This window comes from Belonocnema kinseyi, chromosome 3, assembly GCF_010883055.1.
Source record: "Belonocnema kinseyi isolate 2016_QV_RU_SX_M_011 chromosome 3, B_treatae_v1, whole genome shotgun sequence".
In the NCBI taxonomy this organism is placed as follows: Eukaryota; Metazoa; Arthropoda; class Insecta; order Hymenoptera; family Cynipidae; genus Belonocnema; species Belonocnema kinseyi.
The window spans coordinates 159093908-159112311 of NC_046659.1; the positions used below are offsets into that span (position 1 = coordinate 159093908).

Consider the following 18404-nt stretch of genomic DNA (forward strand, 5'->3'; position numbering starts at 1 on the left):
TTGAAAATCATTAAAAAGATCTTTTGCAATAAAATAAGTGCTGCTTTGAACCCTAAAAAGTTTGATCTTAAAACGTTATGATTTTGGATTTTTTATTTCGCTCGAGAGGAACATTTTTTAAACTTTGGATATTGATAAAAAAATCAAATTTTCAGTTTTGTAAAAAAGTGAAAATTTACTTTTTAGCTATTGCGTTTCTGAATTGATACAAAAAGGTTAAATCAAGAAATATTAATAGGTTTCAAAAAAGTGGGGTATGAAGTCTTTTTCGCTGGAATTTTAAACTTATGGCATGCTTACAAATAAGTAAAAAATGAGATCATGACAAAATCCTATTGTCAGAATCTGTATTAGAATATTTTTTCCTTTTGAGTCAATAATCTCATTTTCGTAAGTTTTTGGGTCAGGCTCTTATAGCATGCTACCCGTTAGCTGATATATCAGGGAAAAAAATGTCAGCCAAGAAGAAAATAATTTCTACGAACTTTTTAAGTTTTCATGCCAAAAGGAAGAATTTTCTACAAAACAGTTGAACCTTCAACTCGAAAACATGGATTTTTACTTTTCAAGTTATTTTTTAACCAAATAGTTGTATTTTAAACCAAAAATATACATTAATAGTAATTTTCCAGAAAAAAAACATTTTTAACAAGAGTTGAATTTTTAACCAAGAAAGATTTTCCAATAAAAAAAGTGCCTACTAAATTCTTTAATTTCCATGCCGAAGATACGAATTTTCTACCAAAAAGTGAAAATTCTTAACCCGAAAATATGAATTTGTAATGAAGAAGTTAATTTATAAACAAATAGTTGAATTTTCTACGAAAGACATTAAATTGTATACTAAAGATGATGATTTTTAATCACTATTGTTACAAAAATTTATCAAAATAATTAAATTTTAATCGAAAATAGCAGCTTCAATTAAAAATAATTATTTTTATAACTGGACATGTTAGCTTAGAAAATTAAATTGATTTTTCACTACGCAAAATTTGAGGCTGTAAAATTTAATTAATTTTTTTTTTCTAAATTAATTGTAGTAATCGTTGTTCTTATTCTTCTGCTTGCTGATGACTCTTCTATTTGAACGTACCTGCTTTTACTTGACGAAACAAACATGCTGCAACCTCTACGTAAGCCTCGTTGGTAGGATTGAGGAAAAAGGATTTTGGATCGGGTATAAACTCCAAAATGAAGAAACCAAAAAGTAATCTTGCGACAGTATAGCTTTATTTTAGACTAGAACGGAAGAAAATAATATAATATTAATAATATAAAATAATAATAAACTATTTACACAAGAGTAGTGGGACCGACATACATAACTTTGAGGAAGGAAGAGGAGGGATTTAGCGACGCAGTGTCAAAAATTTACAATTAAAAATCCTCACTAAAACGACAAAAACTTTTCAAATTAAAACTACAAAAGATCGGAAACTTGAGGGTTCTAGAGAAATATACTCGAAAAATGCACTCAATTATTTAAAATTCTTGATTTCAAGCTGAAATCGTGCGTATCAAATTCTCAACTTTTAAATACAATAAATACTCATTCTATACACACAGGTTAATTAATAATTAAAATTAATCATTTCTTTTTAAGTTTCCAACTTTTGGAGTATTTTTTGGATACTCGCTTGATTGTAAATCTCCGAAACTCTCTTGTCGCTAATCGGTCATGTACGCGTGTGAGTGTATGTGTACGTGTACGTGTGAAAGTTTTTTTTTCAGGGAGGAAAAAGCGAAGAAGCAGAGCCACACCCTCGCCTGCGAGACAAGAAGGAATTATTGAAAAAATTAACCGAGCATTCCGAGTTCGGATTTCCGTTGAAAATTCGCGCACTGGCGAGGTTGCGGCGATCACAAAGAAACTCATAAATAACTAACTTTTAAAACAATAATAATTAATAATAATAGCGATTAAGATCAATGAGAGCAAATCCCATCATGACCCGATTACGTAGTGCTTTTAATATTTGATTGTTCAGGCAAAGCTTCATGCCAGAAAGCACCATCAAAACGATAAAATAAAATCAACCAATTCTAAAACACAAAATAAATCTAAAAAATCGCAAAATTAACGCCTTTCAGATAAATGCGTTTACTTGCACTTTGTGGAAAGTAAAAAGTACCCCTTTCTAAACTTAGAAGATAAAACATACAAATAATTGTCTAGCAAGGAGAGGTCGCGAAATGCGGCACGCCGATTAAACTGAAAATTTACAGGGAGAAAGCAGATCAAAATCCATTAGACCCGTATTTTTTCTTTCGGTCCTAGGAGCCTTCCTTTCCGAGATATCGAGGTTTAAGTATTTCTGCGACTTGCTCAAGGTCAAGCACCACGCTCACGCCGACCGCTCACTCCTATCGTTCGCGCCCAAATACTCAAACCTCGATAACTCCGAAACTAAAGCTAGCTGAATCAGAAGAAAAAAAACGTATCTAATATTTTTTTATCTACTTTCACCCCCCAAAGCCCTAGTGTCTGAATTCCGCGACCTCCCCTTGAAAGGTGGTTTCTATAAACAAGACAAGGAATAAAAAAACTAAAAAATCGACACTTTAATTAACTAAGTCGTGTAAGCTTTGCCTGAGCAGCCTCTTTTCGATGGGATAAAAAGCGCAACTGTCGAGTTGAGTTAGGGGGCCAGAATCGGGACCAATTATCGAAAGAGGGCCCCACCCGGGCCCCAGATAGGAGCGGGGCTTGTGAGGTATTTACAGTAATCGTACGAGAGACGAAGAAAAAGTATATAACAAATGACACGATATAATGGCTTTGGGGGCTCGCGGCGTCGATTGGAAAAAAGGGGTATTCGCTACATTACATCGGCATGAAAGGCAATACAGTCTGTCCTCCGTTCTTCCTGGCTATACTATTGAATCAAAACCATCGAGTAGTAATCGACCTAGAGTGGCTTTATGATTCATTATCAAAATATTATAATAAAGTCGTATTGATTTCTAATAGTCTTTACTGTACAGTAACTTAATGCAAAAAATCTCCCGTTTACAACGATCGAAAGATTAATTTCCTAATAAGCTTCGCGCTTCTCAACGTTTAGATTTCGCCTATTTATTTCTCACTCTCTCTGTCTCACTCACTCTCTCTCTTTTTCTTTCATTCTCTCTCTTTCTCTCTCTCTCTCTCTCTCTCTCTCTCTCTCTTTACGCTAGAATAGTCATCTGATAGGAACTTTCAGTATTGCCTAGCTCTGGATATATTAATCGAACTATATAAAAGTTATTTAGAATTCTATATAAACACAATAGTTTTGTGGACCCCCTAGAGTATCACACGGGCCCAATTTTATAGTAATGTATACAAACATGATCCACGAGACGTACACGACACGTAACGCTTGCGCGTGCACTCGCAATTCGATAAACTCAAGATCAAAATAAGATGCTGATCAAAATAGGATACTGATCAAAGTAGGATGCTAGTTTTGAAAAGATTCATCAAGTTAAATTAGTTAGTCGCGTCTGAATTCCGAGGGCACGAGCTTCGGGCACTTAAGAATCTAAGAGGTCAGCCAGACACTCACCGGCCGTGGTGGTAGCTGTGCTGGCCGCAGCGCTACTGGTGTGCTGCTGTTGCTGCTGCTGGAACATGACAGTGGGATGGAGAAACAGGGATCCGTACATCATGTTTTCATCAGCCTGATTGCCCTGCTGATTGGCTCCTGCGAGTCCCGGATTGGCTCCAGCGAGTCCCGCCGTTGTACCACCGGGGAGGATGGGAGCCCCCGGTGTTGGCGGAACCAGACTTCCGTCCTCGACAGCCACTCGAACAGACTCGATGTGCCGCCGGGAGAAGACGTGCTCCTGCAGAGGTGACTTCGGGGAATAACGAACGGAGCAGAGTCGGCACTCGTCAGGCCCCGTCGGTCCTCGATGCGGTTGGACTGCCGAGCCTTCGGCCGGTAACCCAGCCGCGAGCCTGGCCTTCTTCTCCTTGGCGCGTGCGTTCTGGAACCATACCTGCAACTCGTCTCCATTAGCTCTCTTGTCGTCCTCATGAGATATGGTCGCGGGATCACGAGGTGGGGGTTGGGGTTGCGGCTGCTCGAGGGGTACCGGCGATGCTCACCTGGACCACGCGCTTCGGAAGTCCGATCTCCCGTCCAAGCATCTCGCACTCGGCCATCGTCGGGGTCTTGTAGTCGGAGAAGAGGGACTTCATCACCTTCACCTGGGTTGCAGACATTTGGGTTCGGTACCTCTTCCCTCCTTGGCCGCCTCCGGTAACTGGTGGTCCGCCGCTGATGCTTCCTCCGCCGGCAGTTCCTTGACGAGAACTTTGTGTGCTGGAAGCCGGACTAGCTGGTCCGCTTTCATCATCAAGGAACTCTGTTGTTTCGCTCATGCTGTCGTCATCGCAGATGCTCCTTTCGGAGAGATCAGTCAGGGGGCCGCAATCGCTTCCGCCGCGAAGTTGAGCATGTTCTTCAAGAATGTTGCTCAAACCACCAAGACTTAACTTCACGGGACGACTTAGATCAACTGGTTTGCTTAGATCCAACGGTGACTCTCCAGATCCAGTGTTCGGGGTAGTACTGGTTTCTTGTTTGCCATTGCTGTTGTGGGCTTGCATTTCAGTTATATATCGCTTCATAGACTCTTCATAATACTTTTTTAAGGAGGCCTCCATATCCGTATTGAATGGTGGAAAGAGGGGTGGCATCATGTTAGGTGTGCTAGGATTCGAAGGTGCAGAATCCATCGAGAGCTCTTCATCTGGGATGTTGTCAATATTCACTTCGCCTCGTGCCACCTGATCTGCGTGTTTACTGCTCAAATGAGACTCCAGGGCAGACTTGACCTTGAAGAGCGCTGGGCAAAATGGACAGCGCTTGTTTATCACCTGACTGTGAGCACGAAATTGACCTTTCCTCTCGCGTGCTCTAGTGTTCTGGAACCACACTTGCACAACACGTTTTTTCAGTCCAACTTCACGGGCGATTGTTTCCAACATTTTTCGAGAAGGGTTGGATTCCACTTGGTACTTTTGGTAGAGATAGTCCAGCTGCTCGGGAAGAATCGTTGTGCGAAGTCTCTTATCCTTGGGTTGATCGTTGTGCTCGCTGCCACGAGTCTCAACAGTGCCATCGTCAAATTCCTCAAATTTTCGCTTTCGCTCTTGCATAATGGCAATCAGAGGATGGGGAGCGTCCGTTGCGACGCCAGTGGTAGCATGCAGGGCTTGTTGCTGCAGTATACCAAATGGTGAATCCGGTGGATAGGCCGGCGGGAACAGTGACGGATTCATGATATGTACCAGTTGATGTTCGCGCCACAATTCGAATCTCCCGAACATCAGATTGCACTTGTCGCACTGAAAGCTACCTTCTTTAGACTCTGACTGAGGCTGCTGCTGCTGAACTTGCTGTGAGAGATTTGGCTGTGGTTGCTGATGTGGAGGCGTAGTTGATATCAACGGTTGCTGCAACTGCTCAGAGAGGGCTGGAGTAGTTGATGGATTATTGCAGGCTGCATTTGTCGTAGTAGTAGAACTGCTATTGCTATCTTCCGAACTGAGGACAGCAGCGACTTGAGCTGCAGCCGCTTGAGCTTGCGCACTTCTCTTAGCATCCTCTTCCTTAAAACAGTGAGTCTTCTGATGACGAATAAGCTCATAGTATCGCTGGAACACTAGTAAACACTTTTTGCACTGGTAGTTAAGTCCAGGGGTTCTTTGAAATCTACCGGATCCATCATCACCTTCTCGACCTCCGGGTGTAACTGGCTCTGCTGCAGGCTGATTTTCGTACACTTTTCTTGCTTTCTGTCTCGCGTTTTGAAACCACACCACAATCACACGCGGACTAAGTCCCAAGAGCTTGCTGAGGTATTCTAAATCATCATCTTTTGGATATGCATTATTTTCGAAGAATTCCTGGAGGACTTTAATTTGATAGTCGGTGAACCTTGTGCGATTTGCACGTTTTCCGGAGCTTCCTCCCGAAGAATTACTCCCGTTACTATTTCCACCGAAAGAATAATCGGCTGGTCCTCTACCAGGGCTCAGAGATCTTTGAGGGGTCAAGGCCAATGCGGCAATAGAAGTAGGAATGTTAACACCGGGTGTTTGGCTGCCAAAGTTTTGGGGTGTCAACTTTGGTGGTAACATTGGAGTACTGGGAGCACTAGTAGCAGTTGGGCCATGGGAGGATAAGTCGTGGTGAAGCCCGGAAAATACTGAACTCATGCTAAGAGCTGGAGAATGTGGTCGAGACTGCTGGTCGCCGGAACTTCCTGGAGAGTGGTGTTGCTGTTCTTCCAGTTGCTGCTGCTGGAGGCACTGAACTGGATCTGGTAGTTCCTGTTTTATTTCGGGTGGTTGCGGAGTAATGATGGTTGGCATTGGTGGTGGTGGAGAAGCTTGTTTATTTGGACTCTTGTCATCAGAACTGCTTCCGGACACACTAGAGTTCAGTGGCGTCACTTTTGCTTCGCCAGTTTTTTCATACTCTTCGAGATTCAAGGTCGTACTTGGAGGATTGTTGAAATTGTACGGACTATCTTTGTTGCGTTGACGTTCTTTGAAGAGAGTATTTCTAAACCAGTGTTTGATTACTTTTGGAGGAAGACCACTTTGTGCTGCCATGTCTAATATTTGTTCCTCGCCTGGCGAGTTGTTGATGTCAAAATGTGCTCTTAATATTTTCAGTTGCTCATCGGTGATACGAGTGCGAGCTCGTTTTTGCGATGCGGCTGCGTTTGCCTGTGAACATTCAGAATGATATACACAATTAATTTCTTGAGAACTTTACGCTGTTTAACAAGGGATTTTTTTTAAGCGAATAAAAATAAAGTATGGACAATGTACAATTTGATTTGAAATTTAATTTATTATAGAGACTAATTGTGAGTTATAAGAAACAATCATCAATGAAACAGAAAACAAATTTGTTTCTATTTTTTTCCGCATTTTTCATTCTCTGACTTCAGAAGATTCTTTGATAATTCAAATCAATTCAATATAATTATATTAAATTTAGAGAATTAAGAGAATTAAATAAATGAAACTCACCACAGCTTGTTGTTGTTGCAATGCAAGATGCTGTTTGGCTAGAAGATCGGCTTGAGCATTCATGGTATTGTATGCACCAGCAGCACCGTCATACGGTGGAGGTGGTAACATCATTGGTACCAAAGGAGGCTGAAGATTCATTGCTGCTAAAGCAGGAACATTAAGCCCCAGTGGAAGTCCCATCATTCCCATCATCAATCCAGGGTACTGTTGGAGATGCTGTTGCAACTGTGAAGCAGCCATTGCATTAATTGCAGCTTGAACTTCATTAAATTGTTGATTCATTGCTATTTGAGCGTGCTGCTGCTGCTGTTGTTGCTGCTGTTGCTGTTGCTGATGTTGTTGTTGCGTAAGCTGCTGTGTATTTGTGGCAGGAGTAGTTGGCGTCGAATCTGTGCTAGATACTGGCGTATTGCTCAGTGCTGGAGTAGTAGCTGGAGTAGTTGAAGTCGCTTCAGGAGTTCTACTGACATTCTCCTTTATCTCGGATTCTTCCTTATCATTTTGTTGTGGTTCCTTCTCGGAACTGAGATCTTGAGGCTGATTAGATGCAGCTTGATTAGATCCAGGTTGATTAGATCCAGGTTGATTGGATCCAGATTGATTGGATCCAGGCTGATTGGATACAGGTTGATTAGATCCAGGCTGATTAGATGCAGCTTGATTAGATACAGCTTGAGTGGATGCAACTTGATTAGATCCAGGAGTTGTACTCCTTGGTGCAGTTGTAGTTGAGGAAGAAGTCGCGGATGTAACAACAACGGTCTTCTTTTCATATTCGCATTTAAACTGTTGTGCGTATTTTTCTAAAAATTCGCGTGGAACCAAATCACGATGGACTTCCTCGCAATGAGCTTTCAAGACCCAAACACTACTGAATTCCTTGTTGCAGTGCTGGCAAGTACTCCGAGTTAATTCGGGTATTACATCATCCTCTTCAATCTCCTCTTCTTTTTCCTGAGCTGCCTGAGTAGCCAAAGCTTGCTTTTGTTGTTCCTGCTTCTGTATTTCTTGTTGAGCTTGAAGTGCTGCAGCCGCTTCTTCTTCCTTTCTCTGACGCCTTTGATGATTTTCGTTGTATTGCATAACAAGGTCAAATCCAAAACTTTCCAACAAGTGCTTGTATATGTGCGATTTGTTTTTTGGTGGAAAGATATCTTGTGAAGTTTGAGATTGTTGAGTTTGCTGTTGCATTTGAGCACCAGGAGTCGATGATGTAGGTGGAGGAGTTTTATCAGGAGCAACCATCTGTTGGGAAGCAGCTAATTGTTGAAAAAGAGCAATTGGGTTGCTGAAAATGCAGTAAAGTTGCTGATGAGTAGCGAGTTGTTCTTGATTCACACATAGAGCACTGCAACGTGAACACGACAGCATATTACTTGTATTTGTATTAGATGGAGGACTTTTTGGGCTCGAAGGTGGTTGCTCAATAAGAGGTCGACCCAAATCCACATGACCACTGGCAGCCAGTTCCTGAAGTTTACCATGTCTGGTTTGATGAAGAACGCTCCTCATGTGAATGTCTAAAGTACTTCCTTGAGAATAGGCTACTTTGCAAATGTTACATTTGTAGGGTTTCTTATCCTGATCATGTTGTTCAGGATCGGTAGGACTAGCCGGCAGTGCGACAGAAATAAGAGTGTTGTTATTCCCCTGTTCTTGTACAGCTCTCTTCAATTTGTGCAAATGACTAACACTGTTGTAGTGGACCAACAAGATATTCTTTTGCGTAAAACTTTCCTTGCAGACATCACACTTAAAAGGTCGGTTTGGATCTAGGTATTTTTCCATAGGATAGGACATCTTCTCGCCCTTACGATGCAAGAGTGTTTTGTTATGTCCGGTGAGGTAACTCTGACGCGTGAAAGCTACTTTGCAGCGGTGACACTTGAATCTCCTTCCAGATTCATTGTAGGAATCTTCCGCAACTGGCTGACTGTTGAGATAATCCTCCAGAAGCCTCTGTTCTTTATGCAGAGGTGAAGAATCACTAGCGTCACTTTCTTCTTCATCTGCTCTAGTTTCATCTTCTTGGTTTTGCTCACCCATCATGCTACCTTGACGCCTTAAGGCTTCTTCGGTAAGAGCTTGAAGCAAAGGATGAGCATGAAGCAAACTCTGCTTATACTGAGCAAGCTCATCTTCTTGAAGATCTGCGTGAGCTGACTCCAGATGTCTCTGTAAAGCCTGAACGGAACGAAAGCAGCGTCCACAAAGTGCACACTTTGTCGCGTCTCGAATGGCGTGATACTGAGAGTGTTGTTGAAGCTTCTCCAGAGTCTTGAAGGCAAGACTGCATTGCCCACATCTGTATTTGTAAACATGCTTCTCACTGACTGCGAGGGTTGGAGTTGTAGCTGGATGAGCTTCTCGATGATGCTGCTGAAGTTCCTCCAGAGATCTACAAACTCTTCCACAAACTGTGCATCTCGCTGTTTCATCAACTTCTTCCGTTGCACCACGTTCACTCAATTCTTCTTCCTGCTGTTTCATTATTGCATTTGGAGAAGTAGGAGTTGCGGCTGGTGTTGATGTATTCCTTGGATTGTTATTTAACCAGTGGCTCTGATCTACCAGCAATAAAAGCCTCTGAAGCCCGTCAGCGTTCACGGAATGGATTTGCATGACGTGTTTCTCAAGAGCTGATCTCTCCTTGAAACCATCTTGACAGAGCGGACAAAGCAATTCTGGTTGCGGTTCTTCCTTCATCTCTGGTTTTTCTTCTGAATCTTGTACGTGAGCGACCTGCATGTGTTGCCTTAATTCATCTCGGGATGTTGGTTGGTAGGTGCAGAATGGACAAGTGACCTCCTCCGAATCTACTTCTTGTTCCTGGTCTTGCTCTGGTTCATTTTCTGGTTCCTGTTTCACCTCACTCCCACAATCGCTGCCTTCCTCTCGCCGCTCTGAAAGGGAAACAAACAAATTTTCTGTGTTATGTAAGGCCTTCTTAGATCAATTTAAATAAATAAAAAATTATATTCCATAGTTAGTAATTTTCTAATGTGGGAATATATTAGAAATCTAAAAGCCCAATAAAATCGCATTATCTCTAAGAAATAAATGTGTTTTGAAAATTATAGACTTCCAATACTAGTGAATCATCAACGCTTTCTAGCAAGCGAAATTAAGTAAAACTCGAACGTGCCCACGCCTGTTTACAAAGTTTTGCATTACATTTTCACAATCGCGCGTTATTAATTTTCCTGATGCATTTTGATTTAATAGATCAGCTTTTTAATTACTTAAGTGCAGAGTGCTGATAAAATATCATAAACTAAAGCAACTACTGTATAAGTAATTATCCGCCTTAAACCTGTAATTAAGCGCATAATATTTAGATAGAAAAATAAATATTTCATTGGCAGAACAATCTCAATCTTATAATAAAATGTCATTCGGAAACAGGTTCTTATTCTCGAATATCCTGGAAGATGCCTTTCTTTTTACAAGAACAGATTTATTGCATTGAATCAGAATATATTTTGAAACTATAATTCTTTACGGATAATGTTCATTTAGGTATTTTTGTCTCTCACGGCACGTCTTCCGTTTTTGCGATGAAATTTAGTTGCGGTTCTGTCTTGGAACAGAAAAAGAAGGCGGAAAATACATAAGAGACAATTGCGCCTTAATTATCGTAACTTTCTCTCCTTTTTTTGTCTCTTGTACTCGTTTCATGCGAACCTAAGCCGTTGATTATTAATCAGGAATCATCATTAAAAGATCATGTAATTTCCGAGTTAAATTCGAGACAAATATTTGCTTAAAGACTGCATTACAAAGCGGAACGAACTATCTTTTATAATAATAAAAAATACAGGTAATGCATTCCCATGGACGTTATTTTGAGAGAAAGTAAATTATAGACAAATCGAATAAGCCAAAGAGTGCGCAGAAATTGCGTTTAGTGACACACGTGTCTAAGTTAATTTGTCTTCTTTGTCGGCTTCGAGACGATTTAGAATGAGTAGAGCTTCTAATCTACCTTTGTAAATTCAATTATTAATCAGGAGACAATTTCTTTCATGTTCTTGGAAAAATTGAAGCGTATGCGATGTTCAAGGCCGCCGCGGCCTAATTAGCTTGCGTGCGGTATTGAAAAAATAGTTTTATAAACAAATTCATAAGAAAATAGTTATTGAAAAAATAAAAAACTGGAACAAATGAAGTAAAGTTCAAGTGAATTGAAAGGCATTTAAGAAAAATGAGATGATATAATTATAATTTCCCGGATAATTATATAGGCATATAAGCGCAATTTGAATAACTCTCACAAGACTCAATGGATTTTGATCAAACTTGTTCTCCCATAGTTTTTTTTTCGCTGATTACGAATCTGAACTTGAAATTACGAAATTCAAAATGGTGGATACAATACGGCATACCTAAACGTATCATCGCGTGATTTGAATGAAAGTCATTACAAAGGGGGTTTTTTAGGCATCTGATGTAGCATTGAACATGGTATAAAAAATGAAATGAACTTTCATGGTGAATGCAGAATTATCTGCTCATACTACTTTTGTTACACAAATCGAGAAAAAATGCGACTAAAAGTGACTGTGTGGCAGAAATTGAAATCTCTAAGTGGATCCTTCCGGGGATGTCAGATAGCACATGTCTGTCCTCGATTGAATTTTGACAATGTCCAACTTTTGTAACTTCCTTCGGAAGCAAAAAACCCGGTATTCGAATTCATCACTAGTGAGGCCGGAAATGGTTATGAAACGGTAAATTGTGCCATGCAAATCAATAAAGACATGCAAGAAACTCTAAGCGATCTGGCGCGAAATTCGTTCGGTGGATCGACATATACAAGCATTATTGAACTCCCGAAGGAGAAAGTTTACCCGTAATAAAGGGAATCGAAATGCGGCCTGGGGCGGTGCAGATGTGAACTCGTTTTTGCTAATAACAAAAGTGAAATTATAGATTTGTAATACGAAATTAGTAATGACCGTTTCCGCGGAAAAGGAAAAAAGAGAAAGAGATCGACCATCCCGAATGGCATTGTTCAAAACCGCATGAGCAGCGTCGGCGTCAGTTGCGATCAACAGTAAGACGCGTGTACTGTCCTCGCCTATACGCTTTCTTATATGCGTATAAGTATAGTATAAGAGATAATGCACTTGAAATTGTGCACGGCACGGCACACGCCACAACCATATGCCACGAAAATTACCGTCATCGTGCCTGGACTGAACTAATTGCGAGATAATCGATGAGAGCAGTGAATTCATTATGGGTGAGCCGCCATTTTGAGATCGGGCATTCCGTACGCTAATTACGACAATCACGCAGCCGAGGCGCGAAAGGAACGAGTTTACGTGCAGAGCTTTTGAAAATTCCCGTGATTCTTAATTGCATGACATGCTTATAACACTTTTCTTTTGTCAGGGAAAGGATTCTTTGATTTAAAGAAAATTTTGTTGAAGCTAGGAAGAACATCCATTGGCTATAAGTCAACGATCAGTTTCTTCGATTCAAAGAACTTTCTTTACTTCGTTGTTCGAAGAACCAAGTTTTCTAACTGTCAAATCAATTTCTTCATTCTCAAGTTATTTTTAAAACTTTTATTTGACTGGTCAGGTATTTTTTATGTATGGATGTTAAGGCCAAATCTTGTACTTGAGTTAAATTTGTTTTTAATGGGCTGTGTTTAGAATATTGATTCCTAAGTCTTAGCGGTTCTTTTCTAGTGCATTTTTCTCACACGAAAATTTTAAAGTAGCCGAAAACATTCTTCTATTTACGAAGGTGTCAATAATTTTATTTTTAAATAGGGATATATTAAATAAACTGCTTTTTCTCATAGTCTATAAAATATCAAAATTCCTATGTATTTATCCCAAGCTTCACAGACCGGAATTGTTTATTTACCCAAAATTTTATCGATTTTTGTATTTTAGTTTCAATTTAAGGTGAAAGCTGAAATTTTGATCAAATGCTAATGGCAAAGAGGCAATTTAATTTTGTTGAATGATTCTTCACGATTTTTTTCATAAGGTTTGATTTTTTAAAAAACCATACAATTATTTTTTTAGTAACAAAACTTTTTCCTAGATAATTTTAATTTTAATAAAAACCAACTAAAGGGATTTGTAAAAAATCTTTCAAGCCACAAAATTAACTAGAAGAATGAATAAAATGCAATAAGGAAATCCAACTATTTTGGGTTGGAAGTTAATTCTTTTGGGTTCCGAAATCTAATATTATGTTCTTGGTTTATATTACACATTTTTGGACACAGATTTTATTATCTGGTTCAAAACTTTTTTTTTGTAGAAACTAGAATAATTTTCTTAGAATGTAATCTTTCTGGTTAGAAATTCGACTGTCTTCTTGCAAATGTATCTTTTTGAATTAAAAATTCTACTACATTTTTGAAAATTAATATGTTCTGATTAGGAATTCAACTAATTTGTAACGCATTTTCCCATCTTGCTTGAAAATTTAATTATTTCGACGAAAATAAACTTTTTCGTTGATAATTTATAGTTTACAGTTAAAAATCAACCCATTTTGTAGAAAATTCATCTTTTTGACATTAAAATTACAAAATTTAGATTATATTTTTGTTCATTCTTGAGTTAAAAATTCCATTTTTTGGTACAAGTATCATCTTTTTGAAATAAAAATTCAACTATTTAGATAAAAATAAATTCGTTGTTAAGCCTTAATTAATTAATCTGTTTCAGTTGACGATTCCATTATTTTTTTGAAAAATCGTGTTTCTTGGTTTATATTCAACTGGTTTCAATTTAAAATTAAAACCTTTTTTATTTCAAAAGTCAACTGTTACATTTTTTTGTTAAGAATTAATTTTTTCTCATTCAAGATTCAACTTCTTGCTTGAAAGCTGAAAAACACTGTTAAAAATTAATTTGTATGTTTATTTGATGTTTCATCATCTTAGTTAAATATTTATATTTTAAATAAAAGAATTTATTTTCTTGAAAAATTGACCCTGTTTTTAGAGCATTTTGCCTGTGACGCCTGTTACCGATAACGTTAAAAAATATTGTTGTTTCTTTTTCTTATATGTTGTGCGTTGTCGAAGGGGGGGGGGGCACAAGGGTATTCTGAAATACGAAACATTTTAGGCCCTGATAAAGAAAGGCTCTTCCAAGGCATTTGTTAATTCTTATGGATAATTAACTTAATCTTAAATTGATTTTAAAAAATCTATCATCTCGCCAAGTATCTATCAGCTGAAAAGGTAAAAAAATACAGTGAGTATTAAAGCCAGTAAGCAGTGTAGAAGAAATAAAGCAGAAGACTTTGAGAGGTGTTCCAATTTCAAGGCTTTCAAAGCCAATTGAAATTGGATTCCAACTTATAGCTATAAAATAAAAACAAAAAGAAAACCTTTTGAAGTAGAAAAATAATATTTATTTGCCAAAATAGGTGCAACAATAATCACAATAGTGGTGCAGATAATAAAGCAGTGCAGAGAGAAGGTAAGCTCGCTGAAAACTTAGAGCATCTAAGTTTCCAGCTTTGTATCATAAAAATGAAACGTTGCCTCACCATTGTTTGTGTTTGCGGCATTTGGAGTCGTAGGGCTAGATTGTTGAATGGGTACATCTGGATCTGGTACGACTTGGAAAACATCTCCAATATCAGTATGAGGAGTTTCGTTGCCCTGAATACTGCTTCTTCTATGAATCTGATGCATTTGCTCCATCTGAAGGTGTCTTAAAGACCTTACATGTTGTAACAGGGGCAGTCTATGTCTCGCACTGAACATACAGAGAGCGCAGTGATAAAGCTTCGCCACGGACGGTACGTTAGAACTAGCTTCCAAAAGATGCCGGAGCAGAAGAGCGGCTGCCTCATGTCTCGGAGAAGCCGCATGTAATGCAAGTTTATGCGCACTATTTGTATAGTAATCGCAAGCATGGCAACGAAGTTGAGCCGCACTTGTCGGAGACGCGAGGTATTTAAGTTTCCACTCATTTCGGGGACCACCTTCTTTCACATGATTAACGTGTTGCAGCCTCTGCAAGTGTTTATCAGTCTTGCAATGTAGCTGAAAGTTAGCTTTCAGATTGGTTTTGTAGGAACAAAGTTTGCAGACGAAATGACCAGCAACGAGGGCAAGAATTTCTCCCTCGCGGGTTCTCGTTCTGTCAGCGGCTAAGTGATGTCCCAAAGCTTCTAAAGAATCGGTTGCGAAATTGTTGCAGACACAACAATGGTAGAGGTGGGTAGGATCGGGATCTGCTGGTTCCGGTGGTGGTTCCATGCTCTCTGGAGACAGTCCAACATCCCCAGCAAGGTTTCCTAGAGCATTCATACCGATACCTCCCATTAGTTCTGGAGGCAATTGGGGAGGTAGCTGTCCACCAGTCATCATTTGTATCAATAAAGCTTGATTGTATGCCATATCTGCTAGAGCTGCTTCAGCATGTTGAGGTTTGTCCAAACCACCAAGATGTATCAACTGCTCGAGTTGCTGCTGCTGTTGTTGTTGATGCTGCTGCTGCTGATGCTGATGATGTTGCTGCTGATGATGACTCTGCAGAGCTGAGAGTGCGTGCATTTGCTTTACATTCTGCTGCAGTACCAACATATTGTGCGTGTGTTTTTCGCTCGTCATGTGTATCCTTAAATTTCTTGCTACGCTTGTTTCGTAATTACAGACGTCGCATCGAAAAGTGGGCTTCGGTTTACCCTGGGTTTGACAAAGATGGGGACTGTGATTCTGTGGATGAGGACTTCTAGTCGGAAGGGGAGCCTCTTGAGAAGATGAGGGAGTATTAGTAGCACCTCCACCCTGTTGGATCTCCTGCATGTTGTTCAAGTGCTTATCACTTTGCATGTGTATACTGAGATTTCCCTTAGTAGTTGTTGAGTAATTGCACACTTCACACCTGTACGGTTTGTAACCACAGGTATAGGTCTCGCCCCTTGCTAACCTAGGATGAGGTTGTCCAGCTATGCAGTAAATGCAAGAGGTTTCGCTCTCCGGATGCTTTTCCTTCATGTGAATTTCGAGCGTCTCCTGGTACTTGTAGTGCCAATTGCATTTAGGACACTTGAGGGTTTTACAGGAGTTTCTACTGTGGATACCAGCGAGAGGTCCACCTGGGACAGCTAATCGACTACTGGCCAGGATGAGCTCGCACTTGGGACACTCGACGCCGCTAGGTCTACCCTGCATGTGTTCGGGACAAACTCCAATTGTAGTTCCAGTGAGAAAATTTGGTGGTTGCTGCGTCAAAGCTGCGTAGGACGATGGCGAACCTTTCGTTGCTGATGGTGGTGGCGAGGTATAATGCATTGCATCTGGCGCCTTGGCCCAAGATGCGGCACTTACTTGAGCACCAGGCCACTGATGTTGACTATAGATAGGATGATTCGAATGAGAGGTGGGAGTCGTTGGGGTACTTGGGGATGGCCTCTGCTGCGGACTACTTGCTATTCCGGGAGTGCTAACTGGAGTAGTGGTTACCTCCTGTTCAACTGACTCACTTCGTTGTTGCTGACCTTGAGTTTGTACAGGCGTTGTAGTACAAGTAGAACTAGTTACAGGTTCCAAAAAGCTGACAAGAGGCTGTTTACCTCTCCCAACTGCCTGAATAATCGCAGAAGCAGTCGAGTGCGACAAGACTTGTCTCTCGTCCTCCATCAGTGTCAACTGATGCTCGCCTTGAGCGTGGGCGACGAAACTCTTGGCGTATCCAAAGCTCAGTTTGCATATAAAACACATCAAAATAGGTTTAACAGGAACAGAGGCAGGAGATGGTGGCAGGGCGGGTTGTGGTGGTGGTTGTTTGCTACCTTCGGCACTTCTATAACTGATCACTCGGTAACTATGCATTACCGGGAGGTCAGGATTTTGCGACGCCGATGATCTTTGTTGCTGCTGTTGTTGTTGATAAGCTTGATGAGCATAAAGTCTAGATACATAGTACGCACTAGCAATTTGGGGAAATACCAAAGAATGTGGTACAACTCCTCTCCCGTCGACTATACACCCATCGGGCAGGGAATCATCTTCACTGAGCTCACTCTCCCCTTCAATGATGTAGGCCGAACCATCAGGATTGTAGACAATTTTCCCGTCAAATTTTTCAACGTCTCCACCCGTTGGACTCGGGCTAGGACTCGGACCTTGTTGGGGACCTTGCTGAATCGAGATCGCGGTTGTGGTGGTTGTAGTGTCCGCGGTGGGTGTTGGAATGGCGTCTCGAGTACATGGCTCCGTGCCGGAGGGTGGGCTCGCCGTGCGGGGGTGGTGAGGTTGATGAAGAGCGGCCCCTGCTGTTGGGGGGGACCCACCCCCTCGGCCCCCCTCCTCCTCCGGGCTCATCTCTTGCTTTTGCTGCGCGTACGTGGAATTTTGAAAAGGCCCGCCGTGTTGCTGCTGATGATGGGCCGCCACCAGCTGCTGATAGAGCTGATGTTGCCCAATTGCGTTTGATGGATGTTGCTGTGGGTGCGAGGGAGGAATGTTGTGATGCTGAAGGTGGTACTGGGAGGGATGGGGCTCACTGGAGGGCATCACCCCAAACGTGAGGCGGGCGCCAGCCTCACATCACCTTCGTCCGCGCACTCCGGACTTTCTTGCACCCTTCTTTCTACTTTCGCACCCAAAACCTGCCTCTCCGTCGTACCTTCTTCCGCGCCCCCGGTAGACACTTTATTAGCTACCCCGACGCAACCCCAGGTCGTACCTGCAACACAAATTTTAGTGTGTTATTACCATAAAGCCCTACCACAACAGATTGAATATAATTATTTACAACATACTGCATCCAACCAGTCATCAAATTACGTTCAACAATTATCATTTCTTTTATTTTAAGAAAATTGAATTAAGCTTTTTAATATGTACATTAGGTTTTCAAAGGGTGAAAGTATATAAAAATCCGTCAGATACGTATTTTTTCTGTCGACCCGATGGGTCGTAGTTTCAAAGATTTCAAAGTTTGAAGTATTTAGGCTTAACCGATAAGCGATAGCTATACCATATTCAAACCTTAATATTTTGAAAATTAGGGCCTATTAGATTCAAAGAAAATATACGTATCCAATCAATTTTTATGTACTTTCACCACCTAAAGCACCAGTATCGGCGTTCATAATCAAATATTCTTGTTGGATCTTCAGGCGCAGCTTCTGTGAAGCAAAAACTTGTAAAGCTGCGTTTATGTGCAAATAAAAGATGAAAGCAAAAATTGTACATAGAAATCTCTTATGTGAACGCAAAATGTGTCCCGATCTAGACAGAGCATAAGTTTATTCCCCAATTTGAAAGGTTGCATTATACCATTTATAAATCATCGCAAAAAGAATGTTTGTAAGCCGTACCTGGTCGCGTGGGAGAATCAGTGGAAACGTCATTTTTCACAGG

General features: G+C 40.7%; 1 protein-coding gene across 2 annotated transcripts in view; it reads right to left on the minus strand.

Moving 5' to 3' along the window:
- Positions 1-1211: 1211 nt before the first annotated feature.
- Positions 1212-18404, minus strand: part of LOC117168752 (zinc finger homeobox protein 3-like) — a 78398-nt gene continuing 61205 nt past the window's right edge. For both annotated transcript variants that reach the window (XM_033354504.1, XM_033354503.1), the window contains exons 2-5: positions 14573-17724; positions 7040-9945; positions 4097-6730; positions 1212-3987 (exon numbers count right to left, since the gene is read on the minus strand). In XM_033354504.1, coding sequence (XP_033210395.1) covers positions 3520-3987; positions 4097-6730; positions 7040-9945; positions 14573-17552 — 8988 coding nt within the window. In that variant the 5' untranslated portion in view covers positions 17553-17724 and the 3' untranslated portion in view covers positions 1212-3519. The remainder of the gene's footprint in view (positions 3988-4096; positions 6731-7039; positions 9946-14572; positions 17725-18404) is intronic.